We start from the raw sequence: 26,719 nt of genomic DNA on the forward strand, positions 1-26,719 counted from the left end.
CCGTTCATGCTCTGTCTCTCTCTGTCTCAAAAATAAATAAACATGGGGCGCCTGGGTGGCGCAGTCGGTTAAGCGTCCGACTTCAGCCAGGTCACGATCTCGCGGTCCGTGAGTTCGAGCCCCGCGTCGGGCTCTGGGCTGATGGCTCAGAGCCTGGAGCCTGTTTCCGATTCTGTGTCTCCCTCTCTCTCTGCCCCTCCCCCGTTCATGCTCTGTCTCTCTCTGTCCCAAAAATAAATAAACGTTGAAAAAAAAAAATTTTTAAAAATAAATAAACATTAAAAAAAATTTTTTTAAAATAATTTCATGCTTATCAGCATTTTCTAAAAATCACTAGGTGTTATAACTGAAGGTCAGCGAATTGTTTTTAATTTTCCACCAGATTTCAGGATTATATGTGTATTTTATGCTGAAATAAGGTGACTGCCTAACTGCGCAAGATTTACAAAATACTCCGAATAAAATCCAAGGCTCTGTCCTGGAGACCCGACACGGACCAGGAGGTAGTGCCCCCAGACCCATTGTATATTCTCTCTTTGCTGACTTTCTTCCAGCCACACTAGCCTCCTGGCTGTTCTTTGAACACATCAAGCCTGGGTCTGCCTCAGAGTCTTTTCATTTGTTCTCGTTTCTGCCAGGAAAGTTCACATGTTCTTGCTTGGCTCACTTCATTCCAGTTTCTGCTCAGTGATATCACCTTTTCAGAAAGAGTCTTACTGACAACCTAACTGAAATGCTCGTCCCCATGATTCTGTATTTTTTTATAGGATTTATTTTTTTTTCCTGATTTATGTTTTTTTCCTGATCTACTGTGTCCGTAGGATTTACCTACCTTTATATTTTGTATCTGCTTGTGTTTCCTCAACTGTTTTCTCTTACCAGAAGGTGAGTTCTGCTAAAACCAAAATTTTGCCTAACTGGTTCTAGAATAAGACCATGGCACAGAGTAGGAATGCAGTAAACATCTCTTGAGTGGATGGAGGTAAATTCTCTTGGAAAAAAATCCGTGGACTCTGCATATTAGAGTATTATCAGAAAGCTACTTAGTATGAATATTTTCCTTAGTCATTAACATGATTTCAGGGTTTTTCTATCTTAAGGGAATAAAGGCCTAAAATTTGAACTTAGAAATATATATTATATAGAATTCATTCTCTGTCTGTGATATTTATCCCTGCAAAGATTTATTGACATTCAACTGACTCAGAATTGGTTTTTTATGTTTATAAAGTCATCTTTTAAAATGAACATTTTAAAAGTTTATTTTATTCATTTTGAGAGCTAGGAAGAGCATGAGCAGGGGAGAGGCAGAGACAGAGACAGACCGAGAGAATCCCAAGCAGGCCCTGAGCTGCCAGTGTGGAGCCCGACATGGGGCTCGAACCCAGAAACCATGAGATCATGACCCAAGCTGAAATCAAGAGCCAGACGCCCAACGAACTGAGCCACCCAGGCGCCCCATAAAGGAAACATTTAAAAAAAATTTTTTTTAACCTTTATTTATTTTTGAGAGAGAGAGACAGAGTGCAAGTAGGGGAGGAACAGAAAGAGAGGGAAAATAAACATTTTTAAATGAAATCAAGGGGCGCCTAGGCGGCTCAGTCGGTTAAGCGTTTGGCTTCGGCTCAGGTCGTGATCTCGCAATTCGTGAGTTTGAGCCCCACACCGGGCTCTCTGCTGACAGCCCGGGGCCTGGAGCCTACTTCAGATTCCCCCCCCCCCTCTCTCTTCCCTTCCCTCTCTGCCCCTCCACCACTTGCACTCTCTCTCTCTCAAAAATAAACATTAAAAAAAAATGAAATCAAGATGCACTCACTTTAGAAAATATTTGAAATACTAAAAATAACAAGCACAGGTGCCTGGCTGACTCACTCAGTAGACCCAACGACTCTTGATCTGGGAGATGTAAGTTCGAGCCCCACGTTGGGTGTAGAGATTACTTAAAATCTTTTTTTTTAAAGAGGCATGTGGGTGGGTCAGTCATTTAAGCGTCCGGCTCTTGGTTTCAGCTCCTGCAATGATCTTGTGGCTTGTGAGTTTGAGCCCCACATCAGGCTCTGTACTGACAGCATGGAGCCTGTTTGGGATTCTCTCTCTCTCTCTCTCTCTCAAATAGATAAACTTTTAAAAAAAAATCTTTGAAAAAATAATGAGGAATAAACTTACATCATAATTTCAATACCCCGAAATAACCACTGGTAAATTGTTGGGTTTTTTTAGTGTTATATGAAATTGGAGTCTAGTTATTTACCATGGTTTATCATCTGTATCTTTCCCTAAGCATTTTCATTTAACATTATATCTTAAGCATTTCTCATCATTAGCATCTTCAAACACATAACTTTTAATGTCCTCACAATATTCAATATTATTATGTGTATGTGTCATGTGTTATTTAAACATTACCTTTTCCCCTCATTCTGAAGCATTTTGGTGGCTTTTGGCATTATGATACAATTATAAAAAATACTGTCTTGATTATCTTTGCATGAAATTGGCTGTGTATCTTCAGACACATTTTGGTAAAAAGGGTTGAACTTTTTAAAGTGACTAACACAGTATTAATGAAGTGTGCTCTCTCAATGCTACTAAAATATTACACATCCCCATTTATTTAAGGATAGGATTTTTTTTAATTGTAAGACAGTTGTTATATTAAAATGACTCCCACACATTTTGCTTCTTTAACTTGACATTATATCATAGTTTATATCATACTTTTGTATCATTATATCATACTTTTCCATGTTACTACCTTTATGTCCAATCTCCCTCATTTCTTTAAACTATTGCATACAGTTGATATATGAATGAGCCATCATTTATTTAACCACCATCAACCCATGGATATTTAGTGTTCCCTCCTAGTTTCTCACCAGTATAAATACTGCTACAGTTAAAATGATCTTTGTTCACTTGTGTGAATGTATGGAATTAGAATTGGTAAGTCAACGGTTTTCTGCCTTTCTAGTTTTGAGACATAGTGCCAAATTTCCCTTCACCACAAAAGTTTTGTGAATGTATACTCGCAAAAACAGTCAACGAGAGTTAGTTTCCCATCTTTTTCGGCAGCACCGGACCTTTTCATCTCTTACAGTACGATAGATGCTATGTGGTGTTTTAATTTGTAATTTTGAGTAAGGTTAGTGAAATTTTGTATGTTTGTTAGCCTTTTGTCTTCTCTGGGATATATTATGAATATTTTCTGTCTTTAACAAGAGATGCAATTAGCAAATATTCTGCTTCAATTCGAAATTATTTACTCCAGGTGATCAAGTTTGGATCAGTTTAGGTAAAACTGTTATCCAACATTTTACTGTTGCTTTTGTGTTGTGTTTGCTTTTGCTTTTTTAAGTAGAGGGATTTCTCTGCCTTTTAAGATTTTTCCATAGGAAAACAAATGTTTGATTTCAAATAGGTATTTATATTTCAATTCATCAATATATCAATTTCAATATATCAAATATCAATATATATATCAATATATATCAAATATCAATATATCAAGTATCAAATATCAATATATCAAATAGGTGTTTATATTTATTATTTTTACAAATGGGTTATGTGTCATTAAATTTTAGGAAAGGCGTGCGTAGAATTATAAACATAATTTTTTATCTGTGGCATAGGAATGAAAGAATTAGTCTATTTTTAGTAGCTCACTTACTGAGTTCTCAACTTGAGGTATTCACTAAGGTATTTGAGTCTAAGGAATTATTCACTAGAACTACGGTTTATGACAATGAATGTATTATTTTTTTTTCAACGTTTATTTATTTTTGGGACAGAGAGAGACAGAGCATGAACGGGGGAGGGGCAGAGAGAGAGGGAGACACAGAATCGGAAACAGGCTCCAGGCTCTGAGCCATCAGCCCAGAGCCCGATGCGGGGCTCGAACTCACGGACCGCGAGATCGTGACCTGGCTGAAGTCGGACGCTTAACCGACTGCGCCACCCAGGCGCCCCAACAATGAATGTATTATTAACTCTAATATATGTAGTACTGTGGTAATGAGTAGTTTTCCTTTTTTTTTCAATTCCAGTATAATTAACATACAGTGTGATGGTAGTTTCAGGTGCACAATATCGTGATTCAACAGTTCTATACGTTCCTCAGTGCTCAACATGCATGATAAGTGTGCTCTTAATCCCCATCCCTATTTCACCCGTCCGCCCACCCACCTGCCCCCTGGTAACTATTAGTTTGTTCTCTGTAGTTAAGAGTCTTTCTTGGTTTGTCTGTCATTTTTTTCCTTTGCTCATTTGTGGCTTAAATTCCACATAGGAGTGAAATCACACAGTATCTGTCTTTCCCTGACTTATTTTGCTTAGCATTATACACTCTAGCCCCATCCATGCTGTTGCAAATGGCGAGATTTCGTTATTTTTTATGGCTGAGTAATATTCCGTTGAATATATACACCACTGCTTTGTCCATTCACCTCTCAGTGGACATTTGAGCTGCTTCCGTAATTTGGTTATTGTTGCTGCAATAAACAGGGGTGCACGTATTCCTTTGAATTAGTGTTTTTATATATGTGGGTAAATACCCAGTAGTGCAACTAATGGATCATAAGATAGTTCTGCTTCTAACTTTGAGGAGCTTCCATACTGGTTTCCACAGTGGCTACACCAGTTTGCATCTCTGCCAATAGAACACCAGGGTTCCTCTTTCTCCACAGCCTCACCAACACTTCTTGTGTCTTGTGTGTTTTAGTTTTAGCCATGCTGACAGGTGTGAGGTGACATCTCATTGTGGCTTTGATTTGCATTTCCCTGATGATGAGTGAGATTGAGCATCTTGTCATGTTTCTGTTGGCTATCTGGATTTCTTTGGAGAAATGTCTGCTTGTGTCTTCTGCCTGTGTTTTTTTGGATTGGGGTGTGTGTGTGTGTGTGTGTGTGTGTGTGTGTGTGTGTGTTGAGTTATATAAGTTCTTTATATATTTTGGATACTAACCCTTTATCAGATATGTCATTTGCAAATATCTTCTCCCATTCCTCAGGTTGTCTTTTGGTTTTGTTGATTATTTCCTTCACTGTGCAGAAAATTTTTATTTTCACGTAGTCCCAATAGTTTATTTTTGCTTTTGTTTCCCTTGCTTTAGGAGACATACCTAGAAAAATGTTGCTACAACCAATGTCAGAGAAATTAGTAATGGAGTTTTCTTTTTTTATAATTTTTAATGTTTAATTATGTGTGAGAGACAGAGAGAGACAGAGAGAGAGAAAGAGCATGAGCAGGGGATTGGCAGAGAAAGAGGGAGACACAGAATCTGAAGCAGGCTCCAGGCTCCGAGCTGTCAGCACAGAGCCTGATGCAGGGGTCGAACCTGTGAATTGTGAGATCATGACCTGAGCCAAAGTTGGATCCTTAACTAATTGAGCCACTCAGGTGCCCCATAATGGGTAGTTCTCTGAAGATCTCCTATCCATTATCTCATTTGACCCTCAGACTAACCTTGAACCTTAAAATGTTGAATGACATGCTTACACTTAAAATCACATTCTGGTTAACATGACTCTGCCTCACTCCAAATTCCTGCTTTTTCTTTTCTTTTTAATAAGTAAATCCACCAATAAGAGGTCCCCTGCCATCATCATATAATAACCTTCCGTTCTTGCTGCTATAACCAACTGAGTTTGAGAAACTCAGCTTCTCCTGTGTATTATAATTGTAACCACTTCTATTTAAGTAGTGATCTGTTCATTCATAAGTTTATTTCACATCCTTGAAATAATCATATAAGTTAGGTAAGACCAAAAATGTGGCTTTTATTTTTACCCAAGAGGAAAACCAATCTCAGGGAAATGGTTTGTTTGAAGTTGACAGTGAATTAATGAAGAGCCAGATTCAGAATGTAGGGCTTAGAGTTTCAGATGTACCGTGGTGATCTGCCACTTGCCAAATTAAATGTATAGAATTTGATATATTAATAGCCCCTACATAAATAAAGTTGACAATGAAACAGAAAACAGAAGCACAGTCTTTTTCCATCTGCCTGACATTTTGCATTTCTTCGTTGCAAAACAGGCCATAGGAATATCAGCCTGTACATTTATGAGATTTCATTTATAGATTCCATCTATCTGAGAATATAATGGCTGTTTGAGTTTTCCTGGGCCAAAAATCTCTAAAAAAGACCACAAAATGAAAGTGATAAGAAACACACGTGTGCACGCGCATGCACACACACACACGCACACACACACACACACACAGCCACCGCTGACTCTAAGATAGAAATATTAAGGAGGTTTGAAGTGCATGGACAGGCTCCAAGACTGACACATCTTCAGCGAGGCCAGGATCGTTTAGGACTGTTTTCTGTTTTAATTATACTAGAGAAGACGCACCTAGGTGGCTCAGTCAGTTAAGCATCTGACTGTTAATTTCAGCTCAGGTCATGATCCCAGGGTCGTGGGATCAAGCCCCGCACTGGGCTCCATGCAGAGCCTAGAGCCAGCTGAGATTCTCTCTCTCTCTCTCTCTCTCTCTCTCTGCTCCTCTGCTCATGCACTCATGCGTGCACTCTCTCTCTTTCTTTTTTTTTTTTAATTTTTTTTAACATTTTTATTTATTTTTGAGACAGAGAGAGACAGAGCATGAATGGGGGAGGGGCAGAAAGAGAGGGAGACACAGAATCCGAAGCAGGTTCCAGGCTCTGAGCCATCAGCCCAGAGCCCAGCGCGGGGCTGGAACTCACAGACCGTGAGATCGTGACCTGAGCTGAAGTCGGACGCTTAACCGACTGAGCCACCCAGGCGCCCCTCTCTCTCTCTCTTTCTAAATAGATATATGCATATATATATTTATTTTTTGTATTTATATATACAATATATATTTATAACAATATATTGTTAGTGTTAATATTCACACTTTGGTATCATATTTTATAAATTAAACGTTCACTTTTTTCAAACATATGCATTTGTTAATTAATTGTATTATTCTTATTTCTAATGGAATATCACCTTAATTTAAATGGAAATCAGTCAGAAGTTGAAATCACTTAATAAATTTGCCTTCTGATGGGATTCGCAGGGACCCCCGTACGTACCTCCATTCCAGATTGCCACATCTGGGAGCATTACTTAGTATATTTCACAACCTTTGTATGGCACAGATACCTATTTCTTCCCAAGTGTGCGTCCAGAGTTGTTATCACTGAGAGGTGGTGATGTGTTGTTTGCCCGTCAGTAAGTCTTCCCTCAAAGTTGCTTTTCCTTATGGTGGTGATGAGTTGTCAGTCTTTCAAAAATCTTTTTTGTTCAGTTCTGATCCATCTGTGAGAGTAATGCAATCAGAAGGCTCGCCCATGACAATGAAATGGTTTTTCCCAGTGATGAGCTGTCTAGGTCTGATAAGGATTCACGAAACCCACTAAGGGCTACCTCTTTCCCACCCTGTTTATTCTTTTTTTTAAAATTTTGTTAAACATTTTTTCACTTTTGAGAGACAGCCACGGGCAGAGGAGGGGCAGAGAGAGAGGGAGAAGCAGGCTCCAGGCTCTGAGCTGTCAGCACAGAGCCCAAGGTGGGGCTCCAACCACAGACCAGGAGATCATGACCTCAGCTGAAGTCAGTCGTTTAACCGAGACCGCACCCCCCCCCCCGCCCCCAGCGTCGCTCCCACCCTGTTGAAAAGAGTTGAGCCAACTGCTTTCAGTAATGAAATTATTGCGTGGTAGGTTGTGTGCTACACCGGCCTCTTAGACCCTCTCGCTTAACTTCGTCTGGGAAGAAGAGTAGGTTGAACTGGTCACTAACATTGGCTGCATATATGTCTTCTCTCTTGAAACAGCTCAATGGTTATTCGGGACTTAACCTTACGCAGTGCTGCTAGCTTTGGCTCCTTCCACCTGATCCGTCTCCTCTACGACGAGTACATGTTCTACTTAGTAGAGCATCGTGTTGCTCAGGCAACAGGAGAAACACCCATTGCAGTCATGGGCGAGGTAAGAGAGGCCGCAAGAGCCGTGACTCACGGGGCTTTGAGAAAAGAAACTGAATTTCATTTTAACTTAAATATATTATTTACTGATGAAAGCAATTGTTTCTGACCTTGGAGGAGGATCCTGAGGGGCTGTAGAGTTATTGAAAGGGGGGGGGGGTCCTTAAATCCCTCTTATATTTACTTTCTTAATGAAAAGATTTCTAAAATTATAAATTATATCACGTGAAAGCTCGCGAGTTGTTTCAATATGTTGTAAAGCTGTCTATGGAAAGGAAAAGTTTGAGAATCACTGGCCTGAACAGTGATTGAACAGAAAATAAGTGATTGAACCTCCATTGAACAGAAAATAAGAAATATTGATGTTTCTGGTAAGGCGCAGGGCTACAAACACAGAGGGCAGAATTAAATATGTATTTTGTAGACTCTTCCTCCAAGTGCCCAGGAACAGAAGAAATGATCCAATTTCCTAAGGCTAGTAATAGTGATGGTGGTGAGGATAGCTAACATTTTGGGGATACTTACTATGTGTCAGGCACAGTTTGAGGACCTTTATAGGTGACAGAGGATTGGACACTTAGCTTTTTGAGGTAGGTACCACGTTATCCTATTCTACAGTGCGTTTCTGAGGTTGATGTGGAAAGCTAAGGACACAGATGAAATGGTTATGTGGCTGATGCGTGGTGGAGACCTGTTTCAAAGACTCAGACTCTGATTTTCGAACCCCAGCTTCTAATTGCTAAAGATAGAAAGAAAAAAAAAGTAACTCTAGAATTTTTAAATTTTTTTTAACGTTTATCTATTTTTGAGACAGAGAGAGACAGAGTATGACCGGGGGAGGGTCAGAGAGAGAGGGGAACACAGAATCTGAAGCAGGCTCCAGGCTCTGAGCTGTTAGCACAGAGCCCGACGCGGGGCTCGAGCTCACGGACCATGAGATCATGACCTGAGCCGAAGTCGGATGCCCAACCGACTGAGCCACCCAGGCGCCCCATCTTCAGAATTTTTAGATAGAAAATAAAAATATCTTATTTTCAGCGAGCGTCAAAAAGCTGATACTCTGATGTAAATTTACACAAGGATTGGTTAATATGATGAGGAATAGATACAAATCCTCCAGTAATTCTGCACCAGTGTATTTTGTTGTACTGAATTGGGGGTCCTTCCGACGTTCCTAGGTTATGCACCATTTGGCCATATTACAAATTACCCAAAGCAGTAAAGAAGACATGTGCCTTTTAAAGTTGTGTGTATGTGCTTGTTTAAATTTAAAGTCAAAATAATTATGAGACCCTTTTCCTAGCTTAAGAAATAAGATAATAAAGGTATAAATTAAAAATACATTAAAATACCTCAAGGACCTTTATAAGTGCTCTAATACAAATAAAATACATGTCAGACTTATTCAGAATGTTCTTGAAAAGATTCCTTTGTCCCTCTTTGAAATCCTTCGCTGTGCGCTGATGTGTTATGTGTTTGTAAGACGCTCAATGGTGCTTTTGCTTTAATGATGCCAACGAGGTATATATGTGTGTGAGATTTAGCAAGAATCGCTGAGATAGGCGGGACCTCATGGAACCAAAATCATCTGGCCTTTTCTTAGATTTGACCTCCCCTTAGTGCCTTTTTCAGTAGTTGTCTTACAGATACCTGGTTGCCAAATGCCCAGTTGGCGTGTAGATTAAGTACTGTAAATTTTCTCAAGTCAGGGCCCAACACCTTGGAAACAGACATGCCTCTTGGTCTGTTTAACACGTCTGCCAACCACCTCGTATGTTCCGGGGACTTCTTTAAGAAGATGGTCGGGATAATGGTAACAGGGATTCTAATTAATACCATGTGACTAATCCTGATGTGTGGTCTTTGCTTCCCTCACATCTCGAGGGAAGAAGGGCAGTGGGCAGGCACCGGTCACACAGTGTGAAGACTGAGCAACCCCCTCACAGGCTTGTATGGGTGTTGCTGGCTCAGCAGGGTTAAAACGGTCTTACGTAGTCAATGCTGCCAATTAACCATCCCCATAGGCATTCTGTTTTCTTTTTCTTTTTTTTTTTTACTATATGTAAACAATGTGGATGAATATGACAGATTCCCCCATGAGGTAAAGATGTAATATGAGTAAAGATCTAGATCAGAAAATATGGTGTAAGACACCTGTGTGAGCTCCGCAATCTAATACACACACCTCTTGATTTCTTTGGCTACTCTCTCCCTTACCCGATTTATAGGACAATCCTTTGAGCTGTCTTTACTCATCCATTATTCAGCCCAAGCCAATTAAGCGTAGTTTTCTAGGTTTGTTCTCCCCATACAACGCTGATGGACTCATAACGTCTGTTGGCCATAATAGACCCGTAGATCATAGTCATATTAGCGTCTCTGAAATTTCTCGATTGTTGAAAGGAGGAGAAGGAAATTCAAGAAAAAGGAAAGGCTGTTTTCTCATGTGTCCCTCCCATGTTATCCCGTGCCTACACTAGAAATCAGATTGGAGGTTAAAAAATAAATAAAAAGGGGGGGCTTCTGCATGTTGAGGCTCAGTTGCCTTAGCCCCTTAGGTGGTTGCCCTTTTCAAACACCCAAGTCCAGAAGTGCCTGTGGGGGCAACACCTCGGGCCCAAATCCACTGAAATCCATAAAAGTCACCCTTACCCTCAATCGCAGCAGTTGGTTTTCAATCATCAGTCACAACAGCAACCACAAACCCAATAATAGTTCTTACTATTTATTGAGAGCTCATTACATACTTAATGAAATCAAACTCTTGATCTGTCTACCAATGGCTCCTTCCCAGTAAAAGGTACCACGATTCTCCCAGTTGATCATGCTGGACACCTGGGCATCCTCTTTTACATGTCTTTCTGTCTGGACCCCTATGTCCACCCTGTTACTAAATCTGTTCTTTCCCAAACCTCCCCTGGTACAGTCAGTATTGTCTTATGAAAGGGCCAAGGTGGTGGTGTTAGCCCTACTTAAAACCCATCATTGGTATTCTCTTCTGTTAGGTAAGGAACAAAATTCTTTGCTTGGTACACAAGGTGGTACATGATCTGGCCCTGCCTCTCCGATTAACCTCCACCTCCCTCCTCCTATTCCTTTTGTTGCAGTCACAGCGGCCTTTGCTCTGTTCTTATTCACCAAGTTTTTCTCATCATTGGCCCACTGTGTCAATGGTTCTTTCTACCAGGAATCTTCGGCCCAACTCCCCCTTGCTCATGCTAAGTCCTCCGTCACGTCTTAAATATCAGTTCCTCAGGGGAGCCCAGTTTCCCCCCGCCCCAACTACCTTAGATACCCCCGTTCTCTCTGATCTGTACATTTACTTTTCATTCTAGAACCTACACCACACTAATTGCATGGTTCTTTGTATGATGTGTGTAACCGAAGATTTAATGCCCTGGAGAAAATGAGCACTTTGAGTCCGGAGAACTGAATTCTCCTGATGGTTCTGACATTTATAGTGGTATAATCTTGGGCAAATCTTGTTCACTGATGTTGACTCTCAGACTTACCTCTGAAATTAATTTGTGCATCTGTTTAATACATATTTTTTATATAAAAAGCAATTTTTTAATGTTTATTTATTCTAGAGAGAGAAAGAGACAGAGCATGAGCAGGGAGGGGCGGGGGCAGAGAGAGTGGGAGAATCCAAAGCAGGCTCCAGGCTCTGAGCTGTCAGCACAGACCCCGATGTGGGGCTCGAACCCATGAACTGTGAGATCATGACCTGAGCCAAAGTTGGATGCTTAACTGACTGAGCCGCCCAGGTGCCTCTGTTTAGCAGGTATTTCTTACATACCTACTCTAGACCAAATGCTGTAATGATTAGGTTATAATAATGAACAAAAGAGATTTTGACCTCGCATTCAAGAAGCTTACATTTTAGTTTTTGAATTTATATTTACTAAATATTCACATAACTGTAGAGCTACAAAATTAAAGAGAAATAGGAATGCTCGAACCATGAGGCCTTGATCTAGCCTGGGAGGGCCAGGGAAGGCTCCCCCCCTGCCCTCCAGAAATGTTTGAAGTGAGATCTAAAGGGCAAAAAGAGTTCATAACTGTGTGAAGTTGGTGAGAATTGGGGGGTAAGGGGTGGAGACCACCGCAGACACACAGAGACATGCACACAGGTCCTACCTGAAATGGAAGGGAGCATGGCCAAGGGGAAGCTTTCATGGAAAATCTGAAGGTCAGACACCAGCAAGACCCAATATATACCATCAGATTCAGTCAACAAGAAGTCGAATTGGATCAGGAAAGAAAATTCAAGTGATGTGCAAACTACTTATGTGCCGGGTCCTGTTCTAAGTGCTTTGTGGCTATTAACTTAATATCTCACAACAACCCTATAAATGAAAATTATTATACCTGTTTAAAAAGTTTTTTTAATGTTTATTTTTGAGGGGTGGGGGGGCAGGGGCAGAGAGAGGGGGACACAGAATCCCAAGCAGGCTCCAGGCTCTGAGCTGTCAGCGCAGAGCCTGACGTGGGGCTCAAACCCACGAACCATGAGATCATGACCTGAGCCGAAGTCGGACGCTTAACCGACCGAGCCACCCAGGCACCCCTTATTATACCTGTTTTACAGATGATGACATGAGACACAAAGCTGTCAAGTAGCTCGCCTAAGGTCACCCAACCCCTAAGTGGTGAGATCAGGCTCCAAAACCAAGCAGTCTGGCCCCCAAGTTCTTGCTGTTAAACCACCATGCTTGTCGCCTGCTGCACGAATGGGGGTGGGGCGAGCAAGAACGCTGCAGGATGGGGGACGGGAGCAAGAACAGTTGGGAAGTCAGCGAGAAGAAGCCTGGAAAGTAGTCACAAACTTGGCTGGACCGTCGGTTTTTGCCTTGCGCGCACATTATTTGGCGGACAGCCAGCTAGATCCAGAAGCAAGGGGGAGAGGTTGTCCTTGAAAGCAACTTAGGGACAGTTAATGTATCTTCATTAATGAAAATTCAACAGGTACATTTGAGGATTAACAATCGTTTACGTGCTTTGAGCAGGCAGGAGAGACCGATACCCGTTGGACACACAAGCACGGTATACGGGTGTACAAAACTACTGTTTTTTGCATCCCCATTAACACTACCATTTCGGTTGACGTGCAGGCCACCATGCAATGGCGCCCCCAGAGGAAACAGTGCATCACAGCCCAACACGTTTTCTTCTAAATGTCAGTCAGCTGCCACAGTAATGCTGACTAGTAAGTTATTTAAAGCATGTGCAATTTCAGAGCTTCAGGATTATATTTTTTGCCTGGGTGGTAAAAAGGAAACAGAACTTATTTACTGCTAAAATTATATACCTTTTTGAACTTTAATATTATAAATATACCCATAGACTCTCTGGGAGTGGTGCAATTTTAGGAGCAGGAATAAAACAGAATAAGCAAGTTGCAGCTGTTTGCACACCTGTTAAATAAAAAATTTTTTAAACTCAGGGCTTTCTGCCAGCTCTGAGCAGAAAACTATCCTTTTATTTGAATTTTATGACTCTTTGGAATCTTTTTGGGAGTTTATGGTATGTGTGCTTTTTTTCCTCAAAATAGACATAGTCCATTAATACATTCTCTGAATCTATAAATTTTGGTTGCTTCATAAAACGATTTTCTGTGATAAATATTGTTACCTTTAATTCATTCAACATATTTCAATTCTTTGTCGTAATCTCATTATACTTAATATTACATCTGAGCCGCCCATATAACCAATTTTTTGAAATAAAAAGTAGAAACCAAAAGATGCTTCACTTACTCAGATATGAATCTCAACATAAAAAAAGATGATACTTTAGTAATATTTTTAGGGAAAAAAATGGAAGATCCCTTAAGAATATACCATCCAAAGAAAAATGTGAATTTATCAAAGTTGATGTACTCAAAGTAGACGAGAAAAAAAATCTTCAAAACCTAAAAATTGGAGAAGAGCAATAATAATTCCACAGGCAAGCTTTTAGGATAAAAGTTGGGTGAAAAAGTTCCATTTGGTAGAAGGATAATCGTGATAAATAAGCATCGATTCTTAAGGCAAAATCAATCTAATGAAAGATAAATTTCAGTGACTTTACTCCAGTGCAACTAGGGAATACACTGAAAATGTACCTGTGGAATAATAGATGTGCTCTAGAATATTTTAAAATGAATGAATTGCACCACAAGTTACAATCATTTGCAGCAAAAAGCTATCTTGGAACGGCAGGAGCTTAAAAAATGTAATGAATACTTGTCGAAAGTGGTGTCACTTATTCTTCATAATAAAGTTTATTCGTATGTACTAATTTTTTCTAATTAATTAATATAGGAACTGCCTCGTGATAATCACTGTGTGAAATGTTTCACATTCTTATTTAATATTCTCCAGAACCTTGAAAAAGATGGGAAAACAGGTTGAAAGTTTCCCCAAAGCAGAGCCAGCATGCGGCAGAAAGCAGGACCGTATCATTCCAAATCGCCACACGTGGGCTCCGTTCCGTTCACATTTTAGTATCTCACCGTACAATTTTTTTGCAGACCGATTCAAACTTACTTCCGTCTGTACTGTTCAGCTCCCCCAAAGACGCACACATTCACCGTCACACACGCACCAGATGCCTAGTGTGGAAGCTTTCATTGTTTTCTCCCAGGGTTTCTTCTCTGCATTCCAGGATGCACCCTGATGGTCCCACCACCCTTTCCCTCCCTACTGTTTGTTCGTAGACGTCTAGAATATGCAAACTCACTGGAATATTAGCCTAAGCAAATTGTAACTGGAAAGCTTAGTCTGCTGGGAAGCAGCACCAACGATAAATTACACCCTTCAGCTCCTCTGCGCCCACCCACAGACCGGACCTAAGTCAGAATCATCATTTTGGAATTTGGAGTTTGCTTTTAGCTATAAATGTGCTCCTCTACATGAGCACGATTCTGACAGCTTGACAGTAAATCATCAAAGTGACCTCCCGGAGCAGAGGCATGGAAGGCCTTTCTTCTACACCTTCCGAAGAATTCGCTTTGTAGAAGCTCTCCCATTCTTCCTCCTCTTTCCTGGTTTGTCGTTCTGTTCCTTTCTTTCTCTGAATGTGTGAAAAGCACCTGTTGACTCAGCCGCCCAGGGCCACAGCCCTTTCCTTTGGGACTCCTGCTCATTAGCAACCTGGACTTGATTTCCTTCCTGCTTGCTCTGGGCTGTAAACCCTTCTCTTAGGCTCTTCGAAGAATAGACTTTCGCTTATAACTGTGGTCGAAACACAGTCTTCCAATAGGTGCTCAAAAGACATTCAAGAAAGGAGGTATAGGGGCTCTTGGGTGGTGCAGTCAGTTGAGCGTCTGACTCTTGGTTTAGGCTCAAGTCATGATCTCATGGTTTGTGAGATAGAGCCCGGAAAGTGCTTGGGATTCCCTCCCCACTGCTCTCTCTGCCCGTCCCCTGCCCTCACTCTCTCTGTCTCTCGAGATTAATAAACATTTAAAAAAAAAAAAGGAAGTACAAAAGAATGATGGAAAGACAGATTGCCAATGTGTAGAACTTCTCACTCGATTTCATGATTTACCTACTGGATTCTTTTATCAGGAGGAAAAAACTTCTAGACCAAGAAGTGCTCCTTCTCCCTAAGATGTGTCTGTCAACATTTCAGAGACCCTCTGTACCAAGCCGGGCATTCATAAGTGCTTTCAACTAGAGATTAGTTCCCCTAAAGCGTTCAGAAGTGGGAAAAGAAGATAAAATAGGTCAAGAATTCTTCATGTACTTCAAGAACTAAAATGGTCATTGGACACATCAGGAAAGAAATCTCGGCACCCTGTTCTCTTCAGCAAAGTCCACCCCTGGGCTATTTTGCTTAGGAAAGAGTGAGCCTGGGATCCCCAACTGACCGCAGAGCCAGCAAGGCGTGGGAGATCCTGCGGCACAGATTAGGCATGACAGCTCCCTCTGCTGGCCACCGCGACACTCTGTTATCCCCTGCCCTGTCCAGGTGGCTCTGGCCTTGCCATTGTCTTTCTGGTAGTTTTGCTCACAAACAGGCAATGAGGGTGCTTACTGGTCCTTCGATGAAGAAACGGCTCTCGTTTGAGATCACAAGTGCCTCAATTCACAGGAGTCGTTTCCGACTTTTCACCATCACTGTATAAAATACACTTCCGTAAACACGATTTTCTCCAAGTGTGTAGGCCAGGTGTTTTGATACTAGAAGCACTTCAAACCTGACTCAGGCCACTTGGCACAAAGAGGACATGTTTGCATGCCCCAGCCAGCCTCCACTGTCTGTCCGGTTAATAATTTCTGCAAAAGTGGGCATCGGGGTAGCTTAGTCACTTAAGCGTCCGACTTTGGCTCGGGTCATGGTCTTGCGTTTAGTGAGTTCGAGCCCCATGTCGGGCTCTGTGCTGACAGCTCAGAACCTGGAGCCTGCTTCCTTTTCTGTGTCTGCCTCTCTCTGCCCTTCCCCCTCCCTCTCTCCCTCCTTCTGTCTCTCTCTCCCTCCTTCTCTCCCTCTCTCCCTCCTTCTGTCTCTCTCATTCTCTCTCTCTCAAAAATAAACATCAAAGAAAAAAATTAAAATAATTTCTGCAAAAGAGGGGTGGTAGAATTAAAATTAAGAAATATCTCCCCTCAGGTAATAAACTGATGCCAAGGTTTCCTCTTAGACGATGAAGGTAGCCTCACATGAAGCCTGTCTTAAGTTAGGTTCTTTCTTTGGAACCCATGGTTTTATTTCCATAAAGCATATGCTTCTCAGCTCAGCCCCTAACATTTGCGGAGCCTAAGGTACCCTATGTCTTAACATTTCAAAAGTTACGAGTCGAACTCTAAGTAAAATCTATTCCGTCCAGCTGGGTTGATAAATATGCCTCGATAACAACTTGGAAGGCTAGGTTTAAATGTAAGATTCTCAGGCTCCCCGTGGATCCGTGCCAGAACATAATGACATAGACCTAGCCAGCCCCTGACCCAGCGTCCAGCCCCAGACCACTTCTCTTAGGCATCACTCCCGATCCCATGCTGTGAATACCTCTGAACAACTCACGCCAACGTTCAGGTTGTGTCCAGCCTTGGCAAACCTCTGCCCCTCGTTGGCTCTCCCTTTTTTCTTCTGAAGAGTGCACTTGGAGAAGAAATCTGCATGAAGGGAACTCAAGGCCTTTACATAGGGAGTTCCAAGGTCTTAGATAACACAAGTATGGTCTGAGCGGTGGGAGGGACAGATAGCCACCAAGAGGACACCTCTACTTGGCCCAATGATTTCCCTACACCGTAGAGAGGGCCACAGCCACAGGAAAGCCAAGGCGGGGCTCTTTATAACATGGGTCTCAGGACAGAGGCCCTTCTTGGTTTGGCCTAATGATCCTTATCGTTCGGTGTTCCTGTTGTTGAAAATAGTTCCTGTTGTTTCTTCAAGAGGAACTAAGGCTTCTATTCTTACTTCACGAATGCTTCTTAGAGATTTGGAAACAGGGTAAAGGTACATGTGTCACTGGGTTCCCAGGGGGTGGAGGGGAACAAAAAATGACTGAACGGTTAGACCCGGGTTGAAAATATGCTACCTGCGTACAGGGCGACCCACAGCACATGTTGCCAGTATACCTGGCTAGTCCGAAGGAGCAGGACCAACAGCAATTGTAGGGCCCCTTTGGCTTCGGTTTGAAGCAAACTGGCAGAAATCTCGGCCATTGACAACACCATTTGGAAATACATTGGAAAAGACACTCACAGAAAGAAAAGTCACCAAAGGAACATGGGATTTTACCAAATTTGCATAAGCATTCCTTGCACATTTTATAAAATTGGAAATCACTGTAAAATCAGCGACTGTTTTCCTTCATTGTGAAACCCTGTACCGATGCTAAATGTAAAATCCTTTGATTGATTTGGTTCTCATTTGGAAGACATTTCAAGAAAATAATAATGCTCCCAAATCCCCCAAAAATCCCAAAATCCCAAAATCTTAATCATAAGATTAAAATTCCAAGACCTCTCTCACCACCACCCATAACGTCCAGAATAGTTGCCACTAGCTAATCCTTTTGTGAGAAGTTCTACGAACTTCAGGCAGCAGAGCTGAAATACGAGATTGCCCAGCTCCATTGGAGCTGTAAAGTTAACAACGTGATGAAGTTGTAAAAACTCAACTTGTACAGTTCAGAACTTCACGAAGTTCGAGTTAAGTGTGGAATGTTGAAAGATTAGAGTTGGGTCAGGAAGTTCCAAACCTGCCTGTGAACTATCTTGTTGCTTCGATAGGGAAGCAAAGCTTTAAAGCTCTCAATTCCTTTGTTGACTTCTCAGAAGACCAGAGAGAGAGAGAGAGAGAGAGAGAGAGAGAGAGAGAGAGAAGAGAGTCAACTGGTTGGGCCAGGATTTACATGCTGATATTCATCTGAGTTCATCAGCAATTTCTCATGATGTGATCATCCCCATTCTACTAAACATAAAACACACACACACACACACACACACACAAACACACACACATCCCACCCATGTTTAGGACACCCTTCTCATGGTATTTGCTTGAATCGTTAAAGCCTTGGTCAGCACATAAGCCATCTTCAACTGCAGCCCTTGATGGAGCTCATAGTGTCCGACTCTCAAGTCAAGGTCTAAGGACACTTCCCTTCTCAGGCAACACATCTTGTGGTCCCACTCAGCTACAGCCATTTTATTTGAAGTCACCATTTTTATCGCCTTACGGTTGCATGGAATTCTGAGACTTTGTCACTAGTATTGGAAAGTTGAGTTTGAAGCCAGTAGACCCTGTCTGTTTCACAAAAAGGAAATCTAAGGATCAAAGAGTAATATGTCTGGAATCCCATAGCTGATAGTGGTAGACTTGTGATTCAAAACTGGGTCAGGCTGGCTCTAGACCCCATGTTGTTCTTCTCTACCATGCTGCTGCCTGTTTTCCATTTAATGCCTTTGCAACCTGGGCAAGATATATCCTTGCTTTAGTCTTAGTTTTCTCATCAACAGAATAAGCATGAGGAATTTCTTCCCAAGCCTGTTGTGAGGATAAAATTAGATGGGTATGCAGTTAGGCACAGGTAAGTAGGGGTAGGTAGATGGATGGAGTGGATGGTCGGGGGGGCAGATTGGCACATATTAGGTACCTAATTTTTTTCTAGTTCCATTTCCTTTCCACAAGCATGGATAGATAGATAGATAGATAGATAGATCGTTGATAGATACATACATACATACATACATACACACACACGTAGATCTGAAGCTATGCGTATTACTCAGAGAGACTGTATTTTGATTGTCTTCGACTCCAGGGCAGATTTTTCAGTATTGATTCTATGCTGATCGTGTACACCATTAGACCTTCGTGGTTTCGACCATACAAAGATGAGCTTAGAAGCTGAAATTCATGAAACAGATCATATAAAGGCATGTGGAGGCTTTAATAAAATTATGTTGCAAGGGGGAAAATAGCCTGTAGACAAATTTGAATGCTGAGACAAATGATTCGTGGAATTATGAAGACTCCGACAGCATTCTTTGGGTTGGAGCCAAAGTGGTGATCAGAGGCAAAGTAATTCAATGCTTTGGAAAACCGAGCCAACCAAATAGAATGTAGAAATAAGTCATTTAGAAAAAAAAATGGCAATATTAGGGAAGACGTATCATCGTAATTAGACAATCATAGCTAGAGTTGTATCAAATTTGAACTAGTAGGAATGAATGAAAGGTCTTGTGAAATGGGGAGAAAGTGTTACATATACAGTTACTATCTCTGTGTAATTTATTCAAGTTAAAGGGTAAAAGTAAGTTCCAAAGAGACATCGTATTCCAACTAGGAGATAGAAACCACTTCAGAGAATTTTACAGTTCTCTATTCTTAGTGCCGATGACAGCTTAAAGATCTTCTTTCCTAGAGCAAGCAGTTCATTGGCAGAAACTGGAAAAATGTACAGTTACACACACGCGTACGTAATTTCTTCCCTACACGCGTGTATCAAAGGTTACCGCTGTGGCAGAACTGGGGAGCGGGATGAGATCGAAGCATCACTTTATCCGAATAGATTTTGTGAATCTATGTAGCGACTGACCCTGTGAGTAGCTGAGGCCCTCATATGAGCTGTCTTTTCTAGTGAAAACTTTCGACTCTTTGGCGGATCAGCTGCTAATGACCTTGGCCCCCAGGTCAGCAGGCATGCCCAGGGTCACGTGGTAAAGTTCACTGCGGATTCTGCTGCATGTGCTCCCTGTGGTCACTTCCTTCAGCAGCTGAGCACCTGCCAGCACGTTGGCATCTGGCTTCTGGTCTGTATGGCGTAGATCCCTGCAGAACCATCAGGCTGTGCCGATACACGGGGGCTCTCTGGGGTCCTGGTAAACTTTTTGCATGCACGTATGATTTCAGCCAGCGTGCCGTAATCATCCATCCCCAGCAGGGAACTTTCAGACGGATAGGAAGCTGTATATAAAATTCAAAGTCTGTCAATGAAAACTGAAGCACGTGCGCCCCCCCGCACCAGTGACAAATCTGTCATAGAAGACAAATTCGTGGCCACGTACTATCCCACCTCACCCCCAGTGAAGACCACAGAAGACAGAACTGAGGAAGAATATCAGTGTGTTCTGAACGGCTTAACCCAGAGGCTGTGTTTCCCCTAATAATGTGTGTGTGTGTCGGGGGGGAAGTAAAGTTAAATGGTTTCTGTTCAGGCAGATGTGGCAGGTTTTACAAAATATCTTAGATATGAATGGCAGGCAATATCATGGGCGCCCAAAGATGTCTGCATCCCAATCCCTGGGACCTGTGAATGTGTTAGGTTACAGACTCAATTAAGGTTACTAATTAATTGACGTTAAAATGAGATTATCATGGATTATCTGGGTGGGCCCAGTGTGATCACAAAGGGCCCTTAAAAGTGGAAGGCAGGCGGGGGTGCCTGGGTGGTTCAGTCGGTTAAGTGTCCGACTTGTGATTTCGGCTCAGGTCATGATCTCACCGTTCGTGAGTTCGAGCCCTGTTGGTCTCCATGCTGACAGCACAGAGCCTGCTTGGGATTCTCTCTCCCTCTCTGCCCCTCCCCTGCCCCCCCCCCAAAGAAATAAACTGTGGCTGGCTCTCAGAATGGAAGGGGGGCATACCACATGCCATGGGTTGTAAGCAGCCTCAGGAAGCCGGAAAAGGGGGAAAAAAACCCTAAAACACCTCTCCCTTAGAATCTGCAGAAATAAATACAATGCAGCCAACAGCTTGATTTCAGCTCAGGGAGACCCATTTTGGCATTCTGACCTCCCGCGTTAGAAAATAATAAACCTGTGTTGTTTTAGCCACTGAGTTTGTGGCATTTTGTGACAGCAGCCATAGGAAATTACTACCGTAGAAAGCTATATTCTGAGTGAAATCAGTCATGACTTAGGGGTTCTAGGCTCTTCCTTCAGTATATTATTTATTCTTACTTCCTCCTCTCCTCAACATATGTACATCATTTCTCCGTTGATGACTCCACCCTGGAAATCGTCCTCACCGGGACCTAGTCTCCATTGGCTTTCACCAGTGGAGAACGTGACGTTGTCAGACTATCTCCTCACACCTTCACCTACTGGCCAAATTGGGACAAGCTTCCCGTTAGGGAGACTCCCCCCACCCCATCTGAACTACTAACACGTGTCACCTTTGCCCACATCTCTTTCCTTGCAACCTTCCCTGTAATATTTTCTCATGTCCCAGACATATTCCCTTTTCCCCCACTAATTCCCACAATTAAACACCAACCTTGGTCCATCTCTGTCTCTCCATGCAAGCCTCCAGAGAAAAAAGAGGAAAATTAGTCCTTTGACGGACTTCCATCCTTAAAAGTCGACCTCAGTTTCTTTCCTTGGGACCTGTTGATGCCCATGTGCCTGAGCCGTGCTATCTCTTTCTGGTTCCATATCCTTCCTGTGACCAACATCTTCACACCTTCCTTAAAGATAAAACCTTCCATTCCCTTCACTGTTTGTAAACTGGGGACCTTAAGAGGTTTACGGGCTCTTCTTCCAGCCAGGGCTCAGCCCATCGTCCATTTTGGTAACTAGCGTTTTACTGGAACACAGTCGCACCCTTTCACGTACCTGTTGTCTGTGGCTGTGTTTGCCCTAGAGTGGCAGAGTTGAGTAGTTACGACAGAGCCATAAAGCCTGAGGTACTTCCTGTCTGACCTTCCACTGTCTGACCTTCCAACCGTTGTTCTAGATCCTATATTTTCATAATCCGATGCCACCAGAAAATCAGTTAGGCTCTTTTGAGCGTAGTAGCTTAGTTAACAGGGTGGTTTTAGACGTGGACGGCTGATATCTCAATGAGCGAATAGAACATGTTTGTGTGTGATTGTGTCTGTCTACCTGTAAGTCTGGACATACCGACGGATTTTCTAGGAAGACGAGGTTTCTAGAGGGGATGCTTACCTGCCTGCCCAAGAGGATGTGGTTATGATGACTCCCTAATCCTCTCTCTCCAGGATGGGGGGGGAAACTCTTCCAGCAGGGAACGTGTTCCCACGGGTGAAGTCCTCATCTCAAAGCTTTCCTTCTGTCCTGACTCCTGTCCCCAGTCTCTGCTTTGTGGCCCCGCCTGGGCTCCTGCCTGTTGGCCGTCTGCACCCCGACCTCCACCGCCTTGCTTCAGTTTCCAAGTGTTAGCACACACGCCTTACCCCCCTCCCTCTGGAAAGTCGCCAGCTGCTGGATCTAACGGGTAGTGGGCTCTTCCGGGCCCGTGTGGGCTGCGTCTCCCGAGCTGTGCCCGGTTCCGGTCATGGTGCCCGTGCCCCAGGACAGGCGGCAGACCCGCTGGTCCCGTGATGAACCACTCTTCAGCCGATGGGCCGCAAGTCAGGGTCGCACCCGGGCCCTCCCTCAAGGGTCCTGCCTGTGTGTCGCCCACTTATGCTTCCCAGCCATTACCAGCCTCATGAAGTTGTGGTCTCGCCCTCCCACCACAGTGGTCAGTCGGCTCTTGTCCAGGAGGGCGTGCGTCATTAGGACCCTTGTCAGGACCCGGAGGAGGTGGTTTCTGGGATAGGAGGCTTTTCTTCCTGAAACACCAGATATCCGTCCTGTGTGTTCTATTCGGTTTCTCCTTCCCTATTTGTCACTCTGCTGGCAGGATTTTTTTCCTGTGTACATCAAAGGCCAGATGCTTTCTAACCCCCGAGCTCATTTTAAACCCCTTAATTTATTTTCCTTCCTCCATGTATGGATCGTGCACACTCTCTTTTTTTTTCTCTCTCTCTCTCCCCCTTTTTCTCCCCCTCCTCCCCCTTTACCCTCTCCCGCTATGTCTCAGATTCCTAAAGTGAGGGTCAGAATACGTGGTCTCCTACCCCCCACCACCACGTTTCCTACAAACGTTCTACAAATCAGTTCCTTGGTTTTAATAGCGGTAAGATTCAACCTAAGCTCTCTACCGTGCCAAATTCGTCGGTTTTCTCTGAGGCTGCACTGAAGAAGCAAATTCATTCGTTTGGTATGTAGTCCACCTTTGATATCTATCAGGTGCCGGGGTAGATCCTGGGACCCATTTACGCAGAGGACAAACAACAAGGCCCCTGCCCTCACGGCCCCGGCACTCGGGTTGGGAAGTCAGATGTTAGAAGAGGAAGAAATGTTAAGTGTTGGGTGTTGTAGATGCTTGGGAGGAAGCGATTCAACCCGACAGGGAAGGAGACGCTCAGATAGACCCGTCAGGAAAAGCCTCTCTGAGGAAACCATCTTGAGGAAGTGATGTGGAGGTCATGACGTTTGAAAGAAAGCCTATCATACACGGAGCCGTGAAAGTACTTTATAAGCTCTGAGATGTCACCTTGCCAGGCAGTGGCCCCTCCAGTGGCCTGTGCAGCAAGGGAACTTGGCAAGCTCCGTCATTTTCCCAATTGCTGGAGCTAAACCTTGACGGTAACCTCCGTACTTTTCTGGCGAACCTCCATTTTGTTCATCCAGATCCTTCCGTGTCTTCCTTCTCTTTTGTTTCTGGTTTGTGCCGGTCTGGTCTCGGCGCCTGTCATCTGTCCCCCATCTGTGACGCTGTCTTCCTTATGCCGACTCCCAGTCTTCTCTGCCATCATCGTTCATGTTCTGCCGTCCAGCCGCCCTGACCCTGCGGCCCACCCCCAACCCCCCACCGCTGACTTCCCTTTCTGAGATGCCCATGCTTCTAAAACCATCTCAGCTGTCCTAGGCTGCTTCCTTTCGTTGACTAAACCACCTGCCCTTCCTGATATAAACAACTTCTGACCCTCACCTCCAGAAAGAGGGGATAGACTGGAACTGGCTGGCACAGTGCTTAGCACGTAGGAAGCTTCCAGTAAATGTTTGTTGACTAACGCGTGAATGCACCGATTCCGGAAATCGCGGCCTGTCTCGTGGTTTTTTCCTTAATCGCATGTGAAGTCTTCCCTCACATGGGAAATGCATGTTAAAAAGGTTCCCCTTCTTCTGTATCGGGTACCAAAATCCCACCTCTCCTCACAAGATTTTTACTTTGAACCCACTCTCTCCGTTTGCCGTCACGTGCAACTTTGTTACTGATCCCAGAGACACGAGAGGCGCCAACGGTGTCCCTGAGATTACTTGTACCGTGTTCGGCACCCCGCAGGGGCACAAGCCCAGAGTATTTAGTTGGCACGTGTTTATTTACGAAGGACCACAGCAGTCGTGGAAATACTGGTTGCCGTGGTGATTTTTAGCATCCTGAATAACCGAATGCATTCACTCGGGTTAAGCAGAAACTTTCAGAGGGAAACCTTTACATGAAGGAAGTTGCCGTGTTTCCAGCTAAACAGCAACCTAAAAGCAGTTTCCTTGGAAGAAAAATTCCAGATGCGGCCAGAGTTTGGTGTCAGCCACTTTGTGTGAGACTATTAATTACTAATGGCAATAATAATTTAGCGTCGGGCAGCCTTTTGAGATTTTTTTGAAAACAAATGGAATATTCACATTTCATTCGTTTGTTTACTTATTTATTTTTAAATACAGTTTATTGTCAAGTTAGCTAACATACAGAGCACGCTGTGCGCTCTGGGCTTCGGGAGTAAATTCCCGTGATTCATCGCGTACATAAAACACCCAGGGCTCACCCTACCAAGTGCCCTCCTCAGTGCCCATCACTCATTTTCCCCTCTTCTCCTGCCCTCAGTTTATCCTCTGTATTTAAGAGTTTCTTGGGGCGCTTGGGTGGTTCAGTCGGTTGGGTGTCCGACTTCAGCCCGGGTCACGATCTCGTGGTTCGTGGGTTCGAGCCCCACATCAGGCTCTGGACTGACAGCTCGGAGCCTGCAGCCTGCTTCACATTCTGTGTCTCCCTCTCTCTCTCTGTCCCTCCCCCACTTGTGCTCTGTCTCTCTCTCAAAAACAAACATTAAAAAAAATTTTAAGAGTTTCTTATGGTTTGCCTCCTTCTCTGTTTGAAACTATTTTCCCCCCTTCCGTTCCCCCATGGTCTTCTGTTAAGTTTCTCAAGTTCCACATATGAGTGGAAACATATGATGTCTGTCTTTTTCTGCCTGATTTATTTCACTTAGCATAATACCCTCCAGTTCCATCCACGTTGCTACAAATGGCCAGATTTCATTCTTTCTCGTTGCCAGGTAGTATTCCATTGTGTATAGAAACCACATCTTCTTTATCCATTTATCAGTTGATGGACATTTGGGCTCTTTCCACAATTTGGCTATTGTTGCATGTGCCCCGAGGAATATTCACATTTTAGAGGTTATAGAGGTATGTTTAAGACTCATCCCTGCAACATATTTCCAGAATTGGATCTTAAGTGTCATTAAGCATTCATTTAAAAGCTGTATAAACCTTACTGTGTTGCATCAGTTAGAAATAACTTATAAAGGATCCTTCAGCTTTGGGCATTCTGTTTTTAGTTCTAAAATATTTAAATAACACCAAAAGTAGATGAAGAGGCCCATTGATTTTGTTTTTGTTGCTTTGATTCTTTAATTCAAGACATTTTGCATAATCTAAACTGTGATTTTTATTTAGACTACCACGTGATCAGGAACAACTCCCAAACCACAGTTCGGTGTTGATCATTCTGTATCTGTTGCCCAACGGGATGTAACCATAAAGTAATGGGACGCTTTTCCCAAAGACAAATTCTCAGAGTTATGGATCTAGGAGGCCCTTGTCCCCTTCAAAGCAGTCACCTAGGAAGGCTACACGTTTGTGCCAATAATGCTGCCATAGCTCCACATGCTGTGGAATTCCTCTTTTTAAACTGTCTCTGAACTGCTAAGGAATAACAGTAACACGACATATTATTTTGAATATCCTGAATTGTGACAGAGGTGAATTTGCTTTTTAGTGAGTAGTCAGAAATCATCCCAGGACCTCTGGCAATCACTACAATTTGGAGCGTTATCTGCAGTCACAATTGGATGTAAAAATCACAAGATGGGCTCTCTTGAACGATGCATAAACTAACTCTTGAACTCGATCGTGAAAGGAATTCCAGAGCCTTGGACCTCAGAATAAGTGTAAACGCTCCCACGATAGCTACTATGAAGAATAATACGCGTGTAGGTTAAGGGGGAAAAATGTGTGTGTATGTTTGCAGAATAAGGTCAGTTTTATTACTTTAGTTAAGCTTTCGAACCAAGACAGAAAATAAAATCTAAGCCGAAGGCTATTAATGGTGCCATATTGTTTTAAGGTCTTTCTTGTTGCATTGGTAACAGACACATCCTTTCTTTCTAAAGATGGGACCCTGCTATCAAACATCAAGTTGCAAGAGAAGTCTCTGAGATTTTTTTTAAAAATGAACACTTTGCACTTTGGG

At 43.0% G+C, this 26,719-nt stretch overlaps 1 protein-coding gene across 7 annotated transcripts in view; it reads left to right on the plus strand.

Annotated features, from left to right (window-relative positions):
• Window positions 1-26,719, plus strand: part of RFX3 (regulatory factor X3) — a 296,558-nt gene that overhangs the window by 259,004 nt on the left and 10,835 nt on the right. For all 7 annotated transcript variants that reach the window (XM_043565456.1, XM_043565459.1, XM_043565460.1 and 4 more), the window contains one exon: window positions 7,808-7,961. In XM_043565456.1, coding sequence (XP_043421391.1) covers window positions 7,808-7,961 — 154 coding nt within the window. The remainder of the gene's footprint in view (window positions 1-7,807; window positions 7,962-26,719) is intronic.

This window comes from Prionailurus bengalensis, chromosome D4 (assembly GCF_016509475.1).
Source record: "Prionailurus bengalensis isolate Pbe53 chromosome D4, Fcat_Pben_1.1_paternal_pri, whole genome shotgun sequence".
Taxonomy (NCBI): domain Eukaryota; kingdom Metazoa; phylum Chordata; class Mammalia; order Carnivora; family Felidae; genus Prionailurus; species Prionailurus bengalensis.